Here is a 20,043-nt window from a genome sequence, read left to right on the forward strand (position 1 = left end):
TCTTAATTCAAAAGTTTTTGAATTAAATTTGTATTTCAGAAGTTTGTATATCCCACCTGCTCCTACTTAAAATATATGGGACACAAGAAGTACCCAGTTCAGTGGTGCAGGTTGTCCTACATGGTCTTCCTCCTCCCATCAGTTCAGTGTCAAGATAAATTCGTATAAAAGTATAAATCTTTATTTGAACATTTCTGCTTGAATCCAAGGCAGAATAAAATTGTTGGACTGCCAGTTCAGAATAGTCAGTTCTGTGGCTGTTGAGGCTTCTGTGTCCATTTCTGTCATAATTTTGACCATAGCAAAAGTATTTAATGATTTGACCTGGCACCCACTTAATTAGGATCTGTTGAATGAACTGTCGCTCCAAAAACATTTGTATCAACACCGAAGTAAATGAAGACAAGAGCAGTATAAAGTTAACTATTTTATTTGTTAAAGGCAGTTTGATTACCAAAGGAATGCTCAGATATAAAAGACAATAGAAATACTTAAGTATCGCTCAGCACTGAAGAATTTCTAGTCATTCAGTCTTTAGGCATAGTCTGAAATTTGCCAGTCACAGTGTTGAGCAGCAGGTAAGTTCCATGAAGGATAGCTGAACCACAAGGCACAAAAGGCAATCTTAGAGTGTCTTCAGGAGTGTATATCATTTGTGCACCTCTTCAGATGGGCATTGGGAGGCTCAATTTCTTTCCTTTCAGTACTAGAAGACAAAAAATTTTGCTCAGTGTGGGAAAGGAATAACAAATTGGATAAACTTATGTGGTGATACTTAGCTAGTATTCCTTAGCTGTTTAAGGCTGCTTTATACATCAGAAAGCTACACAGAAAGGAAACCCCTGATGTTTCAGCTTATTAAAACTTGGGTCGAGCATCTTCCCTTCCTCTTTTTACAGGTAACCAAAGTCTGAACTTGGCAAGAGCTAAAGCAGTGTTTTCCATTTTCAGGGTCGTGACCCGGTACTGGGCCACGGAAGCCTCACTACCAGGTCACAAGACAAGCCAAAGCTAGCCCCGCCCCATCTCTGTGTTCTGCAGAGAGGAGCTGAGCTGCCTCTCCTTCTCCCCCACTCCCAATTTTTGAGAGAAAAGCTAGCATCCACTGGCACTTCAGAAGATTTGGATTTATATCCTGCCCTATACTCCAAATCTCAGAGCAGTCACAATCTCCTCTACCTTCCCCCCCCCCCACAACAAACACCCTGTGAGGTAGGTGGGGCTGAGAGTGCTTTTACAGCAGCTGCCCTTTCAAGGACAACTATGAAAGCTATGGCTGACCCAAGGCCATCTCAGCAGGTGCAAGTGGAGGAGTGGGGAATCAAACCCGGTTCTCCCAGATAACAGTCCGTGCACTTAACCACTATACCAAACTGGTTCTCCAAACTTTAGACCCATGAAGGTATGAGCTTTCATGTGCCTTTCAGTATGTTCTTTTGGGGAGATTTCCCCGGGTGGCAAAGAAGGGTGTGTGTGTTTTTTTCAGCCAGGAGGGGTGGGGAGTGGGCATTCCAGTAGCTATGTTTTTTTACCAAACGACTCCTGGGCAGCATTTTTGCTTTCTGGGGTCATCTGATGGTGAGGAAGGCTTTTTTTTTCTTTGCCCCCCCTTCTTTCTTTCCCTGCAAGTGATGCTCTGTCTGTGTTCTTGGTGCTGGGAGGGAGGGAAGCAACAGTGGGAGGGCTTCTAGTGCCCTGGCCCCACTGGTGGACATTCTGGTGCTTTTTTGGGCATTGTATGAGAGAATTTTGGACTGGATAGTCTACTGGCCTGATCCAACATGGCTCCTCTTATGTTTATGTTTTTTCTTTCCATGTCTTTCTTTCCCTTTCCTTTCCTTACCTTCCATTTCATTCTTTCCCTTTCTCTTTCCTTCATTTTTACTGGATGAAACTTTTCTGTTCATCATACTGTTGTTGCAAACATAGGAGCTCTGCCAATGAAAAGTTGGCACCCCCAGTAGTAGCCAGGTGGCCTTCTATGAGATTTCTGTGTGAGTGAGAGTAAGAGGTGTGGGGCAGAAAGAGATTGTTGGAGATTATTGCGGTATATCTCAACAGCGCTAGAAGAGATGGTACTATGAACTTGGCACCATTTTACTGGTTCTGCTTTTAACAGCTGTCTGACACCAAAATTAAACTCCTGTAGATATTAAAAAGGATGAAAGTAGTTCACTGGCTAAGTATCTGCACAACAGTTTGCTTTGAAAGGCATGGGAAACACAGCCAGTAAAAACCTGCAAGCCCCTCATAAATATCCTTTTTGGGATAACTGCAGAAAAGCTTGTATGAACTTCATATAACTTGAAATTAATTCATTAATTGCAATTCAATTCTCTGCTACCTTTCACAGCAATTTCCCCATGTTTTAACCAAAGAAAAGTATGAAAAACAGCTGTCAAAAGATTTTCTTGAAACCAAGCAAGCTTGGTTGTAGCTTGAGGCAAGGTCCAGTAGTATCAGCTGAAGGAAGGGCCTACTAAATGTGTCAGCATATTTTGAGGTAGAGCAGCTGCCAGGGCCCAGTGTGGGTGGTACACAGTGCTAGCATTTCTGATGGCAATGGCAACAGCACTCCAAAGAAGAGGCAGGTTTGGGGGAGTGCCCTGGAAGTGACATCACTTGGTCCTTGACACCACAGGAAATAACATAATTCCTGTCTCCCGCCTCCACTTCCAAAGTCTCCTGGCTCCACCCCCAAATTTTAGTGGGCCACGAAGGAGAAGTGTAAAAATAACCGGGCATGGAAAAGAAAAGTTTGGGAAACCCTGAGCTAAAGGACTTTTGGTGCTTGGCTTTTTTAGTGGTCTGCAACCTATGGCCCACAGATTAGCCAGTCCAGGATCCCCTTGTGTAACTGAAGGCATACGGGATTGTATATTTTTAATACAGACAATACAAATTTGGTGCATTTACAATGCAAATTGCTTTGGGACCTCAATGTGGAAGGAAAGTGGGAGAAAATATTTAAATTGACACACGTGCTAGGAACCCACATGAAATTACTCTCTGTAGTTGTTGCAAATATGATCCACGTTTCTTTCATTGGAAGAGCTGTAGAATATGTGAAGCATGAGCATGTCTGGAGTACGGGAAACAATTTTAAAGGGACGCAGGTACTCCATTGGTGCCTCTTGCTGCTGTGGGTTAAACCACAAAATTCAATTTCTTTCATATTATAAGAAGTTATGTTTACTTCCTTGTTTGCCTTTAGAGTTGGTATGGAGAAACACTCCTCTAAGGAATCAATGGTAGGCAGTAAAATTCAGTTACTGATAGGGCAGTTTCTGGCCTTCAAAAATCCATATAACATTTTGCACTAACAGTTTTGTGTTAATAGCAATTTCACATATATGGATGCTTCATAAAGACAGAACTAATGCTTACAAGTGTCTTAAGTTGGGAGAGAGTACTGTATGCCTAAATATATGGTCTGCTTAGGGTCAGCATTACAGAAAAATGAACCATGAGCAGTTACCATCTGTTGACTGCCTGATGTATTAATTTCATTCAAATATCTCAGCAAATGGCGGTGATTGTCTTGCTTGTTCACTCCCCTCTCTCTTCTGCTTGTGGGCAGAGCACAATTTGGAAGTCTGGGGTTGAGAAACCATGTTTCAAATTGTCATGATATCAAACTCCAGGCACTTGCATCTAGACATCCTAGCAAACAAACTTGATTGAAAGCTTTTCATTCTCAGGTACTTTCCGTTGCAATTTTTAAGAGGGGTCCTCAGAGCACACAAAACAACAAGTTATGCCCATAACAGTAATGGGATGGCTTAATGCAACTTCTTTATCAGTAATTTTCACTCTTAAGATTCTTACCTTTGGTAATATAGAGGTAAAAAAAGTCACAATAAAAGATGGTCTGTACAACTCCAGAAACTACAGCAATTTGATCATAGTAGTTTTCTGTTTGGTAGCGCCAGATCCAGTTGGCAAGATATAGAGCACGGTAGAGGCCTAAGAAGAAAAGGTAATGTGTAGTGATTGTCTCTGCCTCGCCTGTTTTGCTAATCATGAAAAGCTGTGGAAGGATAGCCACTGATTCCAGGTAAATAGAGAAAGTCCAGAGGATCTGAGGAAGAGGAAAATAAGACAAAGTTAGTTTGTGGGGCTATGGAGGGATGCAGAGAAAAACCATATGTGGGCCTTTGTATATCCTGAAACATTTCAATGGCATGAAGGAAATCATGCTGTTATCACCTACATCTCCCCTGCAATATGCATGGCTTCCTTACCTCCAAAGGGGTGAAACTCTGGTTTTCCAGAAATGACAGACCTGTGACAGGGATCAAAAGGAACTCAAGGCGGAAAGAGTCATTCTCATTATCAAAGGTTTTACGGAACTTCCCGTAGATAAAGTACACAGTAATGTAGGCACAGATTAAGAAAACAAGCTGTGGAGAGACAAAATTAGAAAATGTTACAGTTCTATTTATCTTAACAATGTAAGGCTTTCAGGATTATTCTGGAGTAACCTTTGAATTTGGTCCCTTTAGTGATTTTTCAGTACATCAAAGATCAGGCTACAGATTTGACCTCAGTTTCTATTTTACCTAAACACCTTTAATATTTGCTTTGCAGCACCACATCTTATTGTGCAGTTCCCGCCTCTCTGCCCTTGAATTGCTGCAAGAAGGGCATGGAAACGTCTCTGTTTATAGCTGCTATGTTCCAATAAGGCTACTGGACAGTGCAACTCTGCTCCTAGGGAATAGGATTCAGCTGGAGTCTCCAGATTTAAGACACCCTGTCCACCTTTATGATAGAAATAGAGCAGGAGGCAAAAGCATGCATACAAACCAAGAGTCATCTGGGCCTCAAGGTCATGTTTTGCTTTGTGTTCACCTAATTAAGTGATGTGGTGGTGGGAAAAATGAATTCAGGCTCTTGACCTTACCTTCATGACAGTATTGTAGATGGAGATGAAATTTGTGAATAAGTCAAGGTAGCGGCTTGTGAAAACAACTGCAAAAAGGACTTGGCTCTTTCCTGAGATTCCTGCAGGCCACAAGAGAAAGTAAAATCAGATGAGTGGGAGAAACATCTCTTGACAGTCATAAGGATGCAGTCATCTTAGAGAAAGCCTTTCCTTCAGTGGTTTGTGCAAGCTACTGCAGCTTTAGAAAGGTTTCTGTAACTACATTCTTAATACTCTTTATTAATAAAAAGCATTATCAGTGAGAAGTTTCAACTGTGAAATTTAATTTGTGAAATGGCTTAGTGTTCCAGAGAAAAGACTTGTCACTAGCACACACAAAAAAGATCACTCCCAAGTTGTGAATACACAGAAACCCTGATTTATAAGCATAGAAAGGAGGCACATGGCCAAATTAACCCCCAGAGTGATATGTAATTGGCCTTGCCGCATGTGAAGTCATCTCCAAGCTTTTCTAAGTATTACAGAGTGATTGCTTACTCTCCCAGTTGTGAAAACTTTGACACCGGCCTGTTTTGTTAACCTCACTGTGGTCATCACAAATATATAATCCTATTTCCATAAACCCTACTACACCAAACATGACTACCCATCTCTACAGGGCTGCCAACTTCTGGTTAGAAAATTTCTGAATGGAGCCAGGGGATGGCAGGGACCTTGCAGGATATAATGTCATAAAAGCCCACCTCCAAAACAGCCATTTTCTCCAGGGGGACCAATCTCCATCAGCTGGAGATCAGTTGTGATTCCAAGAGACATCAAGGCCTCACCTTGAGGTTGACAACAGTATATATCAGTTCCAAACACCCACGACATATATTTGTCACAATTGGGAAATAGAAGAGATTTATGTTTCTAGAGGAAATGGTACAAAAATAAACATACCTCTATAGAGAATTTCACTGGTCATTCAGAGTGCTGTGTACTTGAATTGTGGGTATAGCTTCCTGGGTGACCTTGGGCCAATCACTCAGCCTAACCTACTTTACAGGGTGGTCATTGTGAGGATAAACTGGAGGTGGGAAGAATTATATTGTTTGACCCTGGTCAGTCTTTGGATGGGAGAACACCAAGGAAAGTCCAGGCAGACAACGGCAAACCACATCTGTTCATCTCTTGCCTCGAAATCCCTACTGGGTTGCCAGGTCCCCCAGAGCAGCTGGTGGGGGATGGGAGCACACAGCAGGGAGGAACACCAGGCATTTCAGCAATGTACCTATGTGACCCAAAAGTGACACAGACATGTTGGGGGGAGGCATTCTGCTTTTGGGGCAAAATTCTGGTAGAATTAGCTTCGCTACCATAGAGTTTTTGCCCCCAAACCAGAGCTTCATCCCCAACATACCTATGTCACAAGTCATGTAAGCACATCACTGAAATGCTAGGCATTCCTGCCTTGGGGGGGGGGCGGTAATTCCCCTTCACCAGCCAGCTGGCTGGCAGCAGAGAGGTGGGGCCTGGCAATGGAAGACCCTCACCCCCACATCTGTATATAACATATTGTCATGGTCCTAGGCCTGAGGCTAGGGAGTGAAGCAATCTGTAGGGCTCAAGACAGCCTTTCCCTCGTGCAGGCCTGGCCTAGGTTTCCTAGGCACCCTCCAAGCCTCAGGATTGGGCCTGGGGAGAAATGCAGGGATAAGCAGACACCAATAGCTGTCAAGGAGACGGGTATAACAGCATATAAAACTGTATACAGGAAGGGAAGTGTGTTCATTCCCTGAAGCTGAGGTGGTAGTAGAAAGAGTTGGTTTTATACCTCACCCTTCACTACCTGAAGGAGTTTTGAAGCGGCTTACTATCACCTTCCCTTCCTCTACCCCACAACAGCCACCCTAGGGTTTGCCATTGCCTGCCTCGGCATAGCAACCTCAGACTTCCTTGGTGGTTTCCCATTCAAATACTGACCAGGGCTGAGTCTGCTTAGCTTCTGAGATATGATGAGATCAGGCAAGCCTGGGCCATCTTAGGCTATAACTATATTTGTTGTTGTATTTGTTTAATTTTCTGTTTCTCATTTACTCTGCCTGGGTCCTTCACGCCTTATATTTGGTCATATATCAGGCCACACCCTGACTGAAAAGGGAGTTGCCTGGAGACCAGGGAGGGTGCTCTGGGCCCTCACTAATAAAGCCCTAGAACCAGAGCAGTAGCAGCCAGTTAGATCCGTGCTTGCTCCAGGGCTGAATGGAGTTGGAGGGAACCAGGGGAATGAGGGATCCCTGGAAAAGGCAATCTTACCACAGTAAATCCTGCACAGCCCCACCCTTTTCTACAACTATAATTGGGCAGCCAGGGGAGTCTTAAACTACACGATCACACCGCCATCGGCCTCCCCAGGACTAATAAGGGTGTCACATTGTGGCAGTCCTGTGTTCAACCAGCAGCAAAGTCAGATGAGCAACAATAGGTGCAGAAACAAAAGCTTGCATAGCAGCACTGGAACTCTCCCACAGCATCTTTGTAAACGCTGTTGCCATCCACTAGTCACGAGACTGCTCATTGATGATGCCCCCATACTAACCAAGTAGGAAGGCATCAGACAATGAGCAGCAAAAGACAAATTACCCCATGATGTCGTTTAGAGCAGGAAGCACAATGGGCAAACAATGTACAGCCTGAAAGCAACAGCACAAAACCTCAGGGCAGACCTCAAGACAAAGAGGTACTAGGATTGTCACTGACACCTCTAGCCAAAAATTCCAGGTCTCCTTATTGATGGGCTTGAATCCCTGTCACAATATGCTCAGTCTCCAAGGAAACATCCTTCTGGCAGGATAACAAAGCATCAAACAGTGAAAGAAGGAATCGCATTCCCAGACAGATCTACCTCCATAAACTGATTGGCTGGAGGAATACATGGAGAACCCCATGGTATTCCTCTAGGATAAATGCTCTAGTTCCACCACAGAAAAATACTCTCAACAGATTCATCAGAACACTCCATGCAACAGTTGTATTGGTAGCCGTTTGAGAGGAACATGCATGCCCGCTGCACAGACCTCCACGAGGCCCATTTTCCTGTGGGCCTTTGCACTTGTATGGCATCTTATTTAAACCAGGTGGTGAGCAACTGCATGTGGCTGGTTTTGCAGTTTGCAGTTGATCTAGGAATGTTCACAGCTGAGAAAAGCCTGTGGAGGCAGGGGCAACCCAGCTGTCCTCCCCATCCCATTCTGTAGACATAATTCCTAACCCCTGAGTCTCAAGGCCTGAATCTCCAAGAGAAGCCCTGTCACCCAGAGCAGTCTGCTCTGTTAAAACACTCCAGTGAGAGAAACATGGGGAAAATAGCATTTACTGCTTCAGAGAGGCTGGTTGTAAATTGGCAGTTGCTGGCATTCCTCGAGACATACTAACATTTATTTCCAATGACTCCATGTCTGCTGGACAAATCAAGCTATTCACTCTAAAATGTGTTTCTTTAAGCAAGGAAACAATCACTTTCATCAGAAAAGCCAAGATTGATAGTTCAGTGCTTTCAGTACAGCAGATGAGGCCTTTTGTGAGGAAGTAAAGATTTCATTTGTGTGGTTCAGGGCACTTAGAGCCCTTAGAAGAGCAAATAGCATCACTTTGCTTCTGCTTCAAGTTACTGATCCACCTTCTGTCTTCCGTCCAACTCTGATCTATGGCAGCTTGTGATTTGCACCTGCTGCTGTTGCATTTGCTTCTCTTTTCTCGGCCAATTTTTTTTTAACTTTTGCCCCTATAGATTTTGCTCTTTCTCCTCTCCCCACAGTTTCCTGCCCATCCAGGGCCTCTTCTGAATCCTCAGTCTCCCTGACCTGTTTGCCGGTTTCCTCATTATCTGTATTTCAACTGGTTTATATGGCAGCTAGCTTAACCAGGACTTGCAACATAGAGCATATTTGGTCAACATTAAAAGGTGTCCTCTTGGTCTCAATTGTTTCTAGGAACTTATCAAAGTTGGGTTTGATTCACAGAGCTTTAAAGAGTTTGGGACCAGAACTGCCTATTCTTATATGAGCTTGCCTTTTCCTCAAGATCATGTCCTCCGGGGATAGAGCCTTTTTGGTGGTGGCATCTATACTCTTTCTGAAAATGTTTGAATATCCATTAGATCCAGATTTAAATAGTTGTAGTTGCAGGAGGATCTGATTACGTAATGCACTTTGCTGCTCCCTATTTGTATTTTAATTTTGAAAATATACTTTTTAGACCTAATTGAATATTCTATGTTTAATTATATTACCTCTTTTAAAGGCTTATTAAGCAGAAAGGTGGGGAATGTATGTGTTAAATAATGATCTGCCTTGAATCCGTTCTTTGTCAGGCTTCACAAAGTACATGTTGTGTTGTCCCTAAGCTGGGTGGAGAGACATGTTCTGGAGGTCCAGACTTCCCAGGTGTGTGTGGGCCTAACCCAAACTGGGGGTATGACACATTGAAATAATCTCCTCCCCACATCTTTTTCCCAGCCTGAAACAACTTGGAGGGTGAGCTATTTGCTCCGTTGTGGAAATGTGCAGACCCCAACCGGGCAAATAGCACTCCAGGTCATTTTCCAGTTGGATAACTTGACATGGGAAGGAAAAGGAGTGGCCCCACTGGTAGATCTCCTGATGGCACTTGGGGTTTTTTGGCCACTGTGTGACACAGAGTGTTGGACTGGATGGGCCATTGGCCTGATCCAACATGGCTTCTCTTATGTTCTGAAGGAGCACTAAGCCACCTCTCTCTGTGTGGTGTGATCCTAATTCAAATTGGGCCTGCATATGACAAGGACGTATGAAACTTCAAAACACATCACCTAATATATGCCATTTATTGGATACATTCTATATTAATCCCTGATTGGACAAATCTCAAAGATCTCTTCAGGAAAAGAGACCAAAGGTAAAGAATGTTGTCGACTGACTTTCTTGTGTATTGAGTAGTTTTGCAGTTAAATCCCTGTGTCTCATTGTTCAGCCTCAGTGCAGAAACAGAATGACAAACAGCTACACAGAATTCTGTACAAGAAACTTGATTCTGAATGCTCTTTCCTCCTACTACTACAAACATAGCCATTTATCTTGATCGCAGGATATATGCACACACACACATCAGGAACTGAGATATGCTTGTACCACTTTTACTGCCACATCACAACTCCTCCCAAATACAGCCTTGATCACACCCCCAAAGGGGAAAAAAGTTAGGGTGGAGTGGGCTTGCTTGCACGCAGAAAACTCTGATCATGCAGAGAGAAGGGTTTAAAAGAAGCTATCCAAAGAAGAGAACAATTTTTACAGAAAAGGAGATTAATGTAATAAAATAAAAGAAATAATGAATTAGCATTCAATCTGGGATACTAAAGGCTTTCCTCGAGATCTCAGTCTCAAGCTTCAGTGTATTTATGTGTAGAGGGCAGGGGAGGCAATAGTCTTGATTCAATTATTAAAAAGCGATAAGAGCTTTTATTACGGTTAGTTTTTATGCTTCAAAATACCTAAGTATGTAGGTGATCCTGAAGAAAGAAATTATTTGTGGCCAAAAGCAAGTGGGATGCGTGCACTTCTTCCACCCCATTTCTTCTTTCTAAATAGCACTCCTGTATTTCCCCTTGTTTTATGTATAAGGTTTTGGCCATTTTCTGTTCACTGAGGAGAGTTCTGAGAAGGAACAAAGAGATCTTTGGCTAAACTTCTGGCTCCACCATTTCTGCTGGTTGTAATAGCAGAGTCCAGGTTTGGAACTTGGAGTTGTTCTTCTACGCATCTGGCATACAAGGATTCCCTTCTTTGTTACTGGCATCCAAGTACCCCAGGCTGAGGATTCCTGCCCTTTGTATCCTTCAAAAGAAATCTTATTTTGCTGAGGTTCAGTGATGTTTCAGGTTGTGAAGAGACACAGAAGGAAAGGTCGGGCCACTGCAAATTCCCCGTTTACTAGAAAGTCAGTGACCAAATCAGATTGTGTGGACATGCCTATGAATAAATTAACAGGTAGTTTTAAATGAAAAATTGATGCAGAAGCATTGTTATGCATTAAAAATGTTATGGGGATGTGTCTGAGAGAAACCTGTTCCCTCATCAGAACATTTGTTGACTAGAGTGGGTTCTACATAAATGAAAGAATGCATGCAATTCTATTTTTCTTATTTTCCACCCCTATTTCATTTTTAAGTTAGTTATTCTTTGTTGTTCTAATAAGCTCTTGGCAAAACCCAAATCTAGTATTTTAGGCCACAAGTCTATTCATAGGCTTGGCTGCTCCCTTCTTTCCTTCTGAATTGTTTTCCTCTGGTCAGCAGGATGGAGAAAAAGGAGAACAAAGACTTACCAGCACAAGACTTTGATCTCCATATCTTCACCAGCAACATGATCATAGCTAAGAGGTGAGAGACATCCCCCAGGATCCGAAATATATTCATGGTGACCCACAAACAAAGGGCTTAGAAGGCAAACCACATAAGTAATCTTGAGGAAGAAGAGATATGTGACAGTTCTTTGAACTTCTCTTAATAGGTACTTTCTGGATCCTCAGTCAGAACTTGGTCAAGGATGATTCCCTTCCTCAAGAGCTAAATGATGCTTTTCCATTAAATGTATTTGGGAAGTTTTTGGGTGGAAAAAAACATATAGCCTTTTCTTCTCCTGGTGGAACTGCATTCAGATCTTTTCTGCTAATTAGAAATCTTCCTAGTTGAACTCAAAGCCGTGGTGTATTAGAACTAGTTTCTGTTTATGTAGAGAAAGTTTGTTTGTTCTTCTTGTGCGCTTCTTCTGTGGGAAGTTTGGTGCCTCCTCTAGGCTGATTTGTTCCCGCGACAGAGTAGTGGACGGGCATCACAGTCTCAGTTTACTGAAAAGCTCCAGGACGAACACTGGGTGACGTGGCGTGGCGGCTGCTCATATGGGTTGGGTGAAGGAAGAGGCGGGAACAAGGAGGCTGAGCTGAATTTTCTCTTGCATCCCTCCAGCTTTACTTCTCAGGTTACAGCCTAAAACGTTCTTAAAGGGGGAAAGGAGGTGGGGGAGATATCCCTTTACAAGTTCAAAGGGGAAAGTATCAGCCTGTTGCAGCCTCCCAAGGACTGTCTTCCTTTCCTCACAACACTCTTGGTCTTCTGTGCAAACCACTTTAAATGAAACAGTTAGTTGGGGATCAGCAAATGTGTGTTGCATTCTTCACTCCCAGTTGAATTTTCCTCATGTCCTTCCAGTTTTTTACTATCAGGAAATACTTCTTGGCAGGGCCTTTTTCTGGGGGAGTGGGGTGGAATGCATTTCCAGAACCAACTCTTTGTGGAAACAAAATTCTAAAACAAAACAAAACTGTAAAAGTTCATGAGGGGCCCCCATGTGGTTCTCCTTCATTTCCCTCTTAAGAGTTCCAGCACCTCTTTTTCCAGAAAAAAAATCCCTGCTTCTTGGTGTTTGTGGGTGTTTGTCCTTTGCTCAGTCACTTGTGTGACTCCGCAGGGTATGCATACCTAGAAAACACCGGGTACTCAGGGACCTGAAGTTGAACCTAATGAAGTCTGTTTTCCTATAATATGCACATCTGTTAATTCATGCATGCACATACAAACATCCACATTAATCTGCTCTCCTCTACCAGGACCCTAGGTGGTGATCTTATCAAGATGCTTTCCATTGTATTCTTCTCTCCCTACAGAATTCCCATAACTTCAGCCTGCAGTTCACAGGGGGAAAGAGCGGTGGCTGAGGTGCACTGCTGCTTTACTATAGTTACAGGGAACTGTGCTGTGGGTACTATTTTTATTTATTTATTTATTTTAGATTTATATACTGCCTTTCTCTGAGTTCAGAGAGCCCAGAGCAGGGCAGTAACAAACCGAACAGTATGCAAATAAAATTTAAAAAAAAATTAAAATAGCTAACTAAAAGTTAAAATAGCTACTTGTTTTCTAGATGGGCAGTGGATGGGGGCCAAAACAACGAACCATTAAAACCCATCTATGGCTGGTCTTTCAGAGCTGTTCCACACAGCAACACTTTTCTTCAGACGCCATTCCATGAGGATAGAGTCAGGTGGGTAGCCATGTTGGTCTAAAACAGCAGAACAAAGTTGCCACTGGACTCAGACTTTGCTCTTCAGAAGAGCCTGTTACTGCTGTAGCTGCCAGTGCAGCACAGTAGCAATGGGGTTTCCAGATGGTGAATTTCCTCACATTTTTCTTATTCAAGTCCAGTGATGGCCATGCCATCAGAGGGCTTTTTCAAGAATTTGTTCCCAGTAATTAGTATGGGCATTGCAGGCAGTATACCATTCTATTGGTATATCATTATGTCGGTTATCAGAAAAAACGACTTGGAAAAGCCCTCTGGTAGTGAGGGGATGCCTGCCTACTGCAGGGAGTGTGGCAGAGAAAATGGCTGCCATATGCGTGGGACTGGAAAAATCAAACATTTCCTGCCCACCTGCCAGGCTTTGCTGGGATCCTTCCCAAAACTTTACAGCAAAGACAGTTTCTGCAAGATTGGAGAAAAGCTGATGAAAATCCAGGAGGTGCAGGAATTCACAATGCTGTGGGGAAGCAGGAAAAAGAACTGCTTCCCACCAGCATCAAACAAAGGGCAAATAGGTTCTCTTGTGTTTTGTGTTCAGTCCTCCATTGCAATTGATAGAGTTGGAGCTGTTGGGTGTGTGAAGCACTTTGAAAAAAACGACATATAAATAGCACCTACCCTCTTTCTTTCTGCTGTACTACTAGGAAACTGTAAAGTATATATGATCTTCTCTCCATTGAGAATTCATCATACTACATTGATCTCTAAGAAGTACAGAATATTGATGGCAGCTGAGTGTCAATTAAGAAATAAAACAAGGGGATGGGGAAGAAAGACTGGGGAAAGTTGTTGATGGGAAGGATTTCCAGTAGTTTCCCATCCCCTCTAATTCCTTCATACTCAAAGAATTTTAAAATCACTGCATTTGAAAACTCAGAAAATGATGTATTTTCGGGCATTTAATACATACTAGCAGTAGAACTTTCTAGTACAGACCCTGCAAAAAAATTATCTGTCTTGTAGTCGTCAGCCAAGGTAGTAGGGTTCTCAACTTCCCGCTGGGGGATGGGGTTTCCCCCAATCTTGGGGAAACAGGATTGGCCTCAAAGAGCTCCAGTGGCACCCAATGTGCCCAGCATGCTGACATCACCCAGAAGTGCCATAATCATGTCAGGCACATAGTGCAGGGACACTCTAGCATTTTGGTATAAAACTCTATGGCACCATAGAGTTTTATACCAAAATGCTAGAGCATCCCCCTGCCAGCAGCCAGGAAGGATATGACAACCCTAGCCAACTGGCTGTCTTGCTAACTCAATAGAATGAGTTAGGCAAACAATGTCATGGCAACACCAAGACAGCATATCTGTGACAGGCAAGGCACCCTTCTGAGCAACCTCCCAGGGTTAGTCCATTATTAGTAGTTATGTACCTTCCCCCATTTCTCAGCCTGCACATGTGTTCCTCCTCCCACCCCCACAGCTTTCCAGTAGCACAAATGAGTGTGTGAAGGAGTGTGACACAATCACAAATGCTTTTGGAAGAAGTGGAAACATGTGGGTAGTCAAATATGCAAATAAATTAGGGGGCTGAAAGGGGACTTTAAAACAGCTCTCAGCTCTAAATATGGAAAAGGCCCTCTCAGAACCCCCATAAAATTGTTGGTTTTAAAATAATTAAACTTTTAAAAATAATCATGGACCATTTACAAAGTCATAATTAGATACTTCTGGACAGGCTTAAAACCCTGTTGCTCCCCCCCTCCCCCGATATGTGAGCAAAAGCAACAGGTATGATTCTAGATGCATAATTTTGGCTCTGTCCTGCATGAATAGATATTTTGTATTATGAGAATCCTGGTAGTTCAAATCACATGGAGGAAAAAAGGCATTGCCTGGTCCCTACTTAACAGAAAACCTGGCCTGACAATTACCCTTACAACAGAGGCTCATTCTTCCTGTGTCTAGTCTGTGCCACTTTGGATTACAGGTGGGATCATATGAAAAGGATAGCTAACTCTTGGAAGGCACAAATTTGGCATGGAGTGAAGGTGGGCTCCACGCCCCACCCAGAGGCAAAACCAGTGGGGCCAAGGGTTGGAAGTCAGTGTGGTTCAGGGGCAGAACCAACAGAAAATACTAATTCATTTAAAATGCACAGTTTTCTGTCTCATTCTACTCTGTGTCTCTGGCTGAGGAGATACTAGGAAGGAAAGGTGATTAGAAAAGGCAGTCTAAAACAATGCCAGTAATTAGAATAACTGCTTTTGAGGCACAGACAAATGAAAGTTAAAATCAGCTGTAGGTAAGGTTCCCAGGTCTTCCCTGGCCATTGGCAGAAGGTGAGGGGGGAGGGGAGGGTTGCCAGATCCAGGTTGGGAAACTCTTACAGATTTGGGGATGGAGCCTGAGAAGGACAGGAACCTCAGTGGGGTACAATGCCATACAATGTCATCCTCCAAAGCATCTATTTCCTCCACGGGAACTGATGTTTGTAGTATGGAGATGAGCTGTAATTCTGGGGGATCCCCTGGTCCCACCTAGAAGCTGGCATCCCTAGCTACAAGTACTGCTGCAAAAGTCCTAAATTAGGGGTATCAAATGTGTGCCCCAAGGGCCGGATCTGGCCCCTGAAGGGCTCCTATCAGGCCCACGAGCAACTCTCTGTCATCTGCTTCCCTCTCTCTCTCTCTTGCCTTCTTCTGCATCACAGCTTACATTGCCAGGCTTGCTCAATCACACAGGAGCTACAGAGCAAAGCCTCTATTTTCTTCATTCTGCATCACAGCTTACATTGCCAGGCTTGCTCAATCGCACAGGAGCTACAGAGCAAAGCCTCTATTTTCTTCATTCTGCATCACAGCTTACATTGCCAGGCTTGCTCAATCACACAGGAGCTACAGAGCAAAGCCTCTATTTTCTTCATTCTGCATCACAGCTTACATTGCCAGGCTTGCTCAATCGCACAGGAGCTACAGAGCAAAGCCTCTATTTTCTCCATTAGCTGACCAGCATATGAAGCAACTTATGTACAAAACTCACAATGCTCAGTCATTTCACTTTCCCCCCTGGGTCTTAGGCCCAAAGCATTGACTATAAAATTTCTGTAATGACTGTCAATAAATCAAAAGTAGCTTTGTAGCTTACAGACACACACCTGAACAACACCTGAACAGGATACTCAAGATTGCTACAGCACAGACATTGTCTCCAGATTTTGATGCAATAAATAAAATATTGGAAGAATGTTAATCTTTTCAGCATATTTTAAGTTTTTAAAAATATCTTTAATTGTGTTTGTCTGTGTCCTTTATAAAATTTATATCTCCGCTACCTGGCATTACATTTTATGACACACAAGGCCTGGCTCAACAAGGTCTCATTAATGTCAGATCCAGCCCACATAATAAATTAGTTTGACTCCCCTATCCTAAAGGTTCGACACAGCAAATTCCTTTGGCTTGAAACACACTAAATTTTTAAAAGGCCCTCTCTTATTCATTTTATGTTTTTTAGAAACCCTTATTTAACAACCAGTCAGAAATAGGGAAAAGCAAATCAGACCAGTGAGAAACTGGCCAAATTGCAACCTTATTGAATTATCCTCCATACAAAACATCCCTTTGGCAAAGAAAGCTATATGGTAGGAGGAAGGGCTGTCATGTAGCCTCCTTAACTTCTAGTTTTCTGTATGTGGGGATCACTCCTATCCACACTCTTAAGTGGTACTTACTGTCACAGATACAGAAAACCTCCCTCTATTTTTGCATTTACCTTAATAGGAGCATTAGGTCACGCTAATTATCTAGAACCTTTTAAAGCTAGGTTCTCATGAAGGGAATCCCCAACACACATGCTGAACCTCAACATGCCAGACTATTTTGCCAGCATGCAGAACTAGTTTTCTGTATTTATTTTATTTTAGTTAATTTCTAGTCTGCCGTATCCTGTGAGCGGGCTCGGGGCAGATTGCCACACTTAAGCAACAACAATAAGCAATAAAATTAGAAGTAAATAAACAATTAAACAATTAAAACAATAAAATTACTCCATACTGTATAAGAAATAAGAGTGAAATTTTTAGATGCTGCTGCTGAAGCTAATGATAATGGGAGAAAAGGTGGGTGTGTTTTATGCCTGTCATTGTTTCCTTGACATGGCTGGGTTATAGGCAAGCTTCCTGAGGCACTGGCAGCCCTCTTCAGGGTTAGCCAAGTACAACCTTCATCCTTCCACCCCATTGTTTGCTGGCATACTAACATCTTAACAAACAGCTATATGGGGGGATTTCAGACAAAGAAATTTCCTGTCTTGAGACTAGGACATGGCACAGAAACTTCCTTGGTTGCCCTGATGAATGGTCTACGCTGGTTGATTGACAGAGGTCTGTATTCTGGACCTACTGGTGGCTTTTGATACCATCAACTATGGGATCCTTTTGTAGTGCCTAGCTGAGGTGGGCCACTGTCTCTGTGCTGATTTTAATCTATCTTGATAGGTAAAGAAGGTGGTGCTTGAGGATTCCTGTTCTGTCCTTTGGTCTTTGGCCTGGGGTGCCACAAGGTTCTGCCCTGTCCCCCAAGGTGTTTAAGTCTACACGAAACCACCGGGGGGGGGGAATCATAGGGAGATGTCCACAGATGACACCCAACGCTCTCCTTCCTACCAAATGTCAGTGAAGCAGTGATAGTGCTGAAACAAATGTTTTGGGGGGAAAGTAAAGGGCTAGATAAGAAGATAAATGGAAGTGCTGCAGAGAGGGAGTAAAGATGACAAAGCAGTAGGTACATAACCTGTTCTGGATAGGGTTGCATTGTCTGAGAAAGGCACGTAGTTTGGAGCACTCGTGGACTTTGCCACTTAAAGACAGCTGGCAGAAGTAGTTGTGACACTTTTTACCAGCTTCAACTGGTTTGCAGATTGCAGCTGTTCCTGGGGAATGTTGATCTCAGTAAGAACCAGATTACATTAATGCACTTTGTGAGGTTCTGTCTTCTGAAAAAGGTATGGGAAAAAATAAAGTGGTGCAAAATTTGGGAGCTGGAATATTGCCAGTGGTTTGCTGCATTAGTTACATAAAACCAGTTATATCAACAGTTTTGGCTGCCAGTTCCCCGCTCCCCAAGTTGTTTTTGATGTTTAACGCTCTTAATTGCTTCATTCTGAAGGTCCATTGTCACTCATGTAAGTCTGCCCAGGTTTGGCAGGGAGAAGGGCTTTATGTAGAGGCTAATGTTTTTGGAACTTTGATTGGCAGGGACAGGGCTTTTTTTGAGCAGGAACAACACAGAGGAACATAGTTCTTGTTGGCCTGGCATCAGGGCAAATGAGTTCCTCCTGGGTATTTTCTACAAAAAAGAGCCCTGGGCAAGGATCAGTGGTAAAGACTTCTTGTCTGCTGCCTAAACTATGAACTTCATAATCCTTTCCAGAAGTACCTAGGCATGGTTTTTAAATTCTTTGTTCTGTACTATTTTTGTGTTTTTAACAAGTTCTGGTTTATTATTTGCTTGTATGCTGTGTTGGGAACTGTATGAGTAGAAAGAAGGCCTAGAAATTTTGTAACTAACTGTACAATTTTTAAAGTCTTTCCTGAATCTTCAAGATTAACAAGATTGGAACTGATTTCCTCTTTGGGCCCCTTTCTTCTGGGCTCTTAAAACTGCTTATTTTGCAGGGCCTAAAACAAAGCAAGGACATGAATGAAACTGAATCCCCAACAAATAATTTTCCTTCCCTCACAGAAGCTATACTGCCAACCTTCTGGTAGCTTTGGCTGATAACAGACAGGCAATGTGGAGCGGATGGGAGGTGTTCCAAATTAGGCTGGCTCATAAAGAGCTGTCCTGAAGCCTCCACACGCTCCTTCACAAGCCATCCCCATCCCATCCATGGGGCGACATGGGCGTGTTCAGACAGCTGTTGCGCACCATTCCCGTCACTCAGCTTGGGTTCCCCCCCCCATACATTTTCAGTAGTCATGTGCATGCACACACATATGTGCGCATGTGCATATGTGCACTCTGAACAGATTTGTTTTTAAAAAGCCAGATGCAACTTGGGGCGGCTGGGCAGTTTCACACCGCCAAGACGCCTCGCTTGCGCCCTTCTGCTTCCAGACACCAAGGAGGCGACTGGTGTGCGGCTCAGATATTTGCTACCACTTTAGAAGCGGTAGCTTTTTGAGTCACTGCGGAGGATGGAGGACAGGGTGAGTATGGGACGCGGCAAGCCAGCAGATGTTTGTGTGTGGAAGGATTTTTTTTGGTCAATTTCAGAGCCATCTCTGAGTTAGCCCAAAGTGCTGGTCTGTAATCACCCTTTGTTTCCTATGCAGCTGGAATGTTCAGGAACGCTATCCCTATCCTCAAAGCTCAGCTAATGAGTATCAGAGATTTGCTGTCTCCAGCTTCACATGCAGTTTAGATTTTGTGACTAAGAACTCTGCAAGGCCTGCCAGGATTTACGGTAGGACCCTAAAGTGGCCAGATGCGAGCAACAGAAGAGCAAGATTCCTTTCTAAGCTGTCTACATTAAAGAATTTTAGCTGGTAAAGCTCATCGTGCCATAATATTGCCAGGGTGAGAAAAGCTTGCCTGCAGAAATTGCTTGTTCCTCACAGGAGCTCTGTCCTCTTCTATTAAATCTGGCATGCCTAGGGCCTAGTCAAAATACATATACCTCTAAACAGTTGTTTCCTGTGCTCTTGATTCAGCGATTCTTATTATATTAAGGAAAATGGAGAAAAAAATACATGCCTTCATAAGACAGACGCCTTGCATTGCAAGGTGAGTGTGTGAGTCAAATTTCTAACCTCAGGGTGGTGCCTGGGCCTTGAGCAGCCAAGTGACAAGAACCACTATGGGAAGTGACTTTCCTCATTGCTGCTGTCTCCATGGCCACCAAAACTTCACCTGCTAAACTTCTGCTAGACTCGGCGCAGTTACTTAAAAGTACAGGATGAGATGAGATAAAAGGACAGGTGAATGTGCATTTCCCTTCAAAGCTACCCTACAGATGCGCCCTAAGAAGAACAGCTTTTTCTCTTGCCATTTTCTACTGCCAGGCTGGGGCCTTTTGCGAGAGGAGTGGCGGGGGAAGGAGCAACAAAAATGCT

General features: G+C 43.3%; 1 protein-coding gene across 1 annotated transcript; it reads right to left on the reverse strand.

Annotated features, from left to right (window-relative positions):
* Positions 1-414: 414 nt before the first annotated feature.
* Positions 415-11,839, reverse strand: KDELR3 (KDEL endoplasmic reticulum protein retention receptor 3). Its single transcript, XM_060245453.1, has 5 exons — positions 11,234-11,839; positions 4,907-5,007; positions 4,245-4,403; positions 3,829-4,081; positions 415-706 (listed from the first exon to the last, which is right to left on the reverse strand). The coding sequence occupies exons 1-5, from the start codon at positions 11,322-11,324 to the stop codon at positions 666-668; spliced, it is 645 nt and encodes a 214-aa protein (XP_060101436.1). The 5' UTR covers positions 11,325-11,839; the 3' UTR covers positions 415-665.
* Between the last annotated feature and the right edge of the window lie 8,204 nt (positions 11,840-20,043).

Source organism: Heteronotia binoei, chromosome 8 (genome assembly GCF_032191835.1).
Source record: "Heteronotia binoei isolate CCM8104 ecotype False Entrance Well chromosome 8, APGP_CSIRO_Hbin_v1, whole genome shotgun sequence".
In the NCBI taxonomy this organism is placed as follows: Eukaryota; Metazoa; Chordata; class Lepidosauria; order Squamata; family Gekkonidae; genus Heteronotia; species Heteronotia binoei.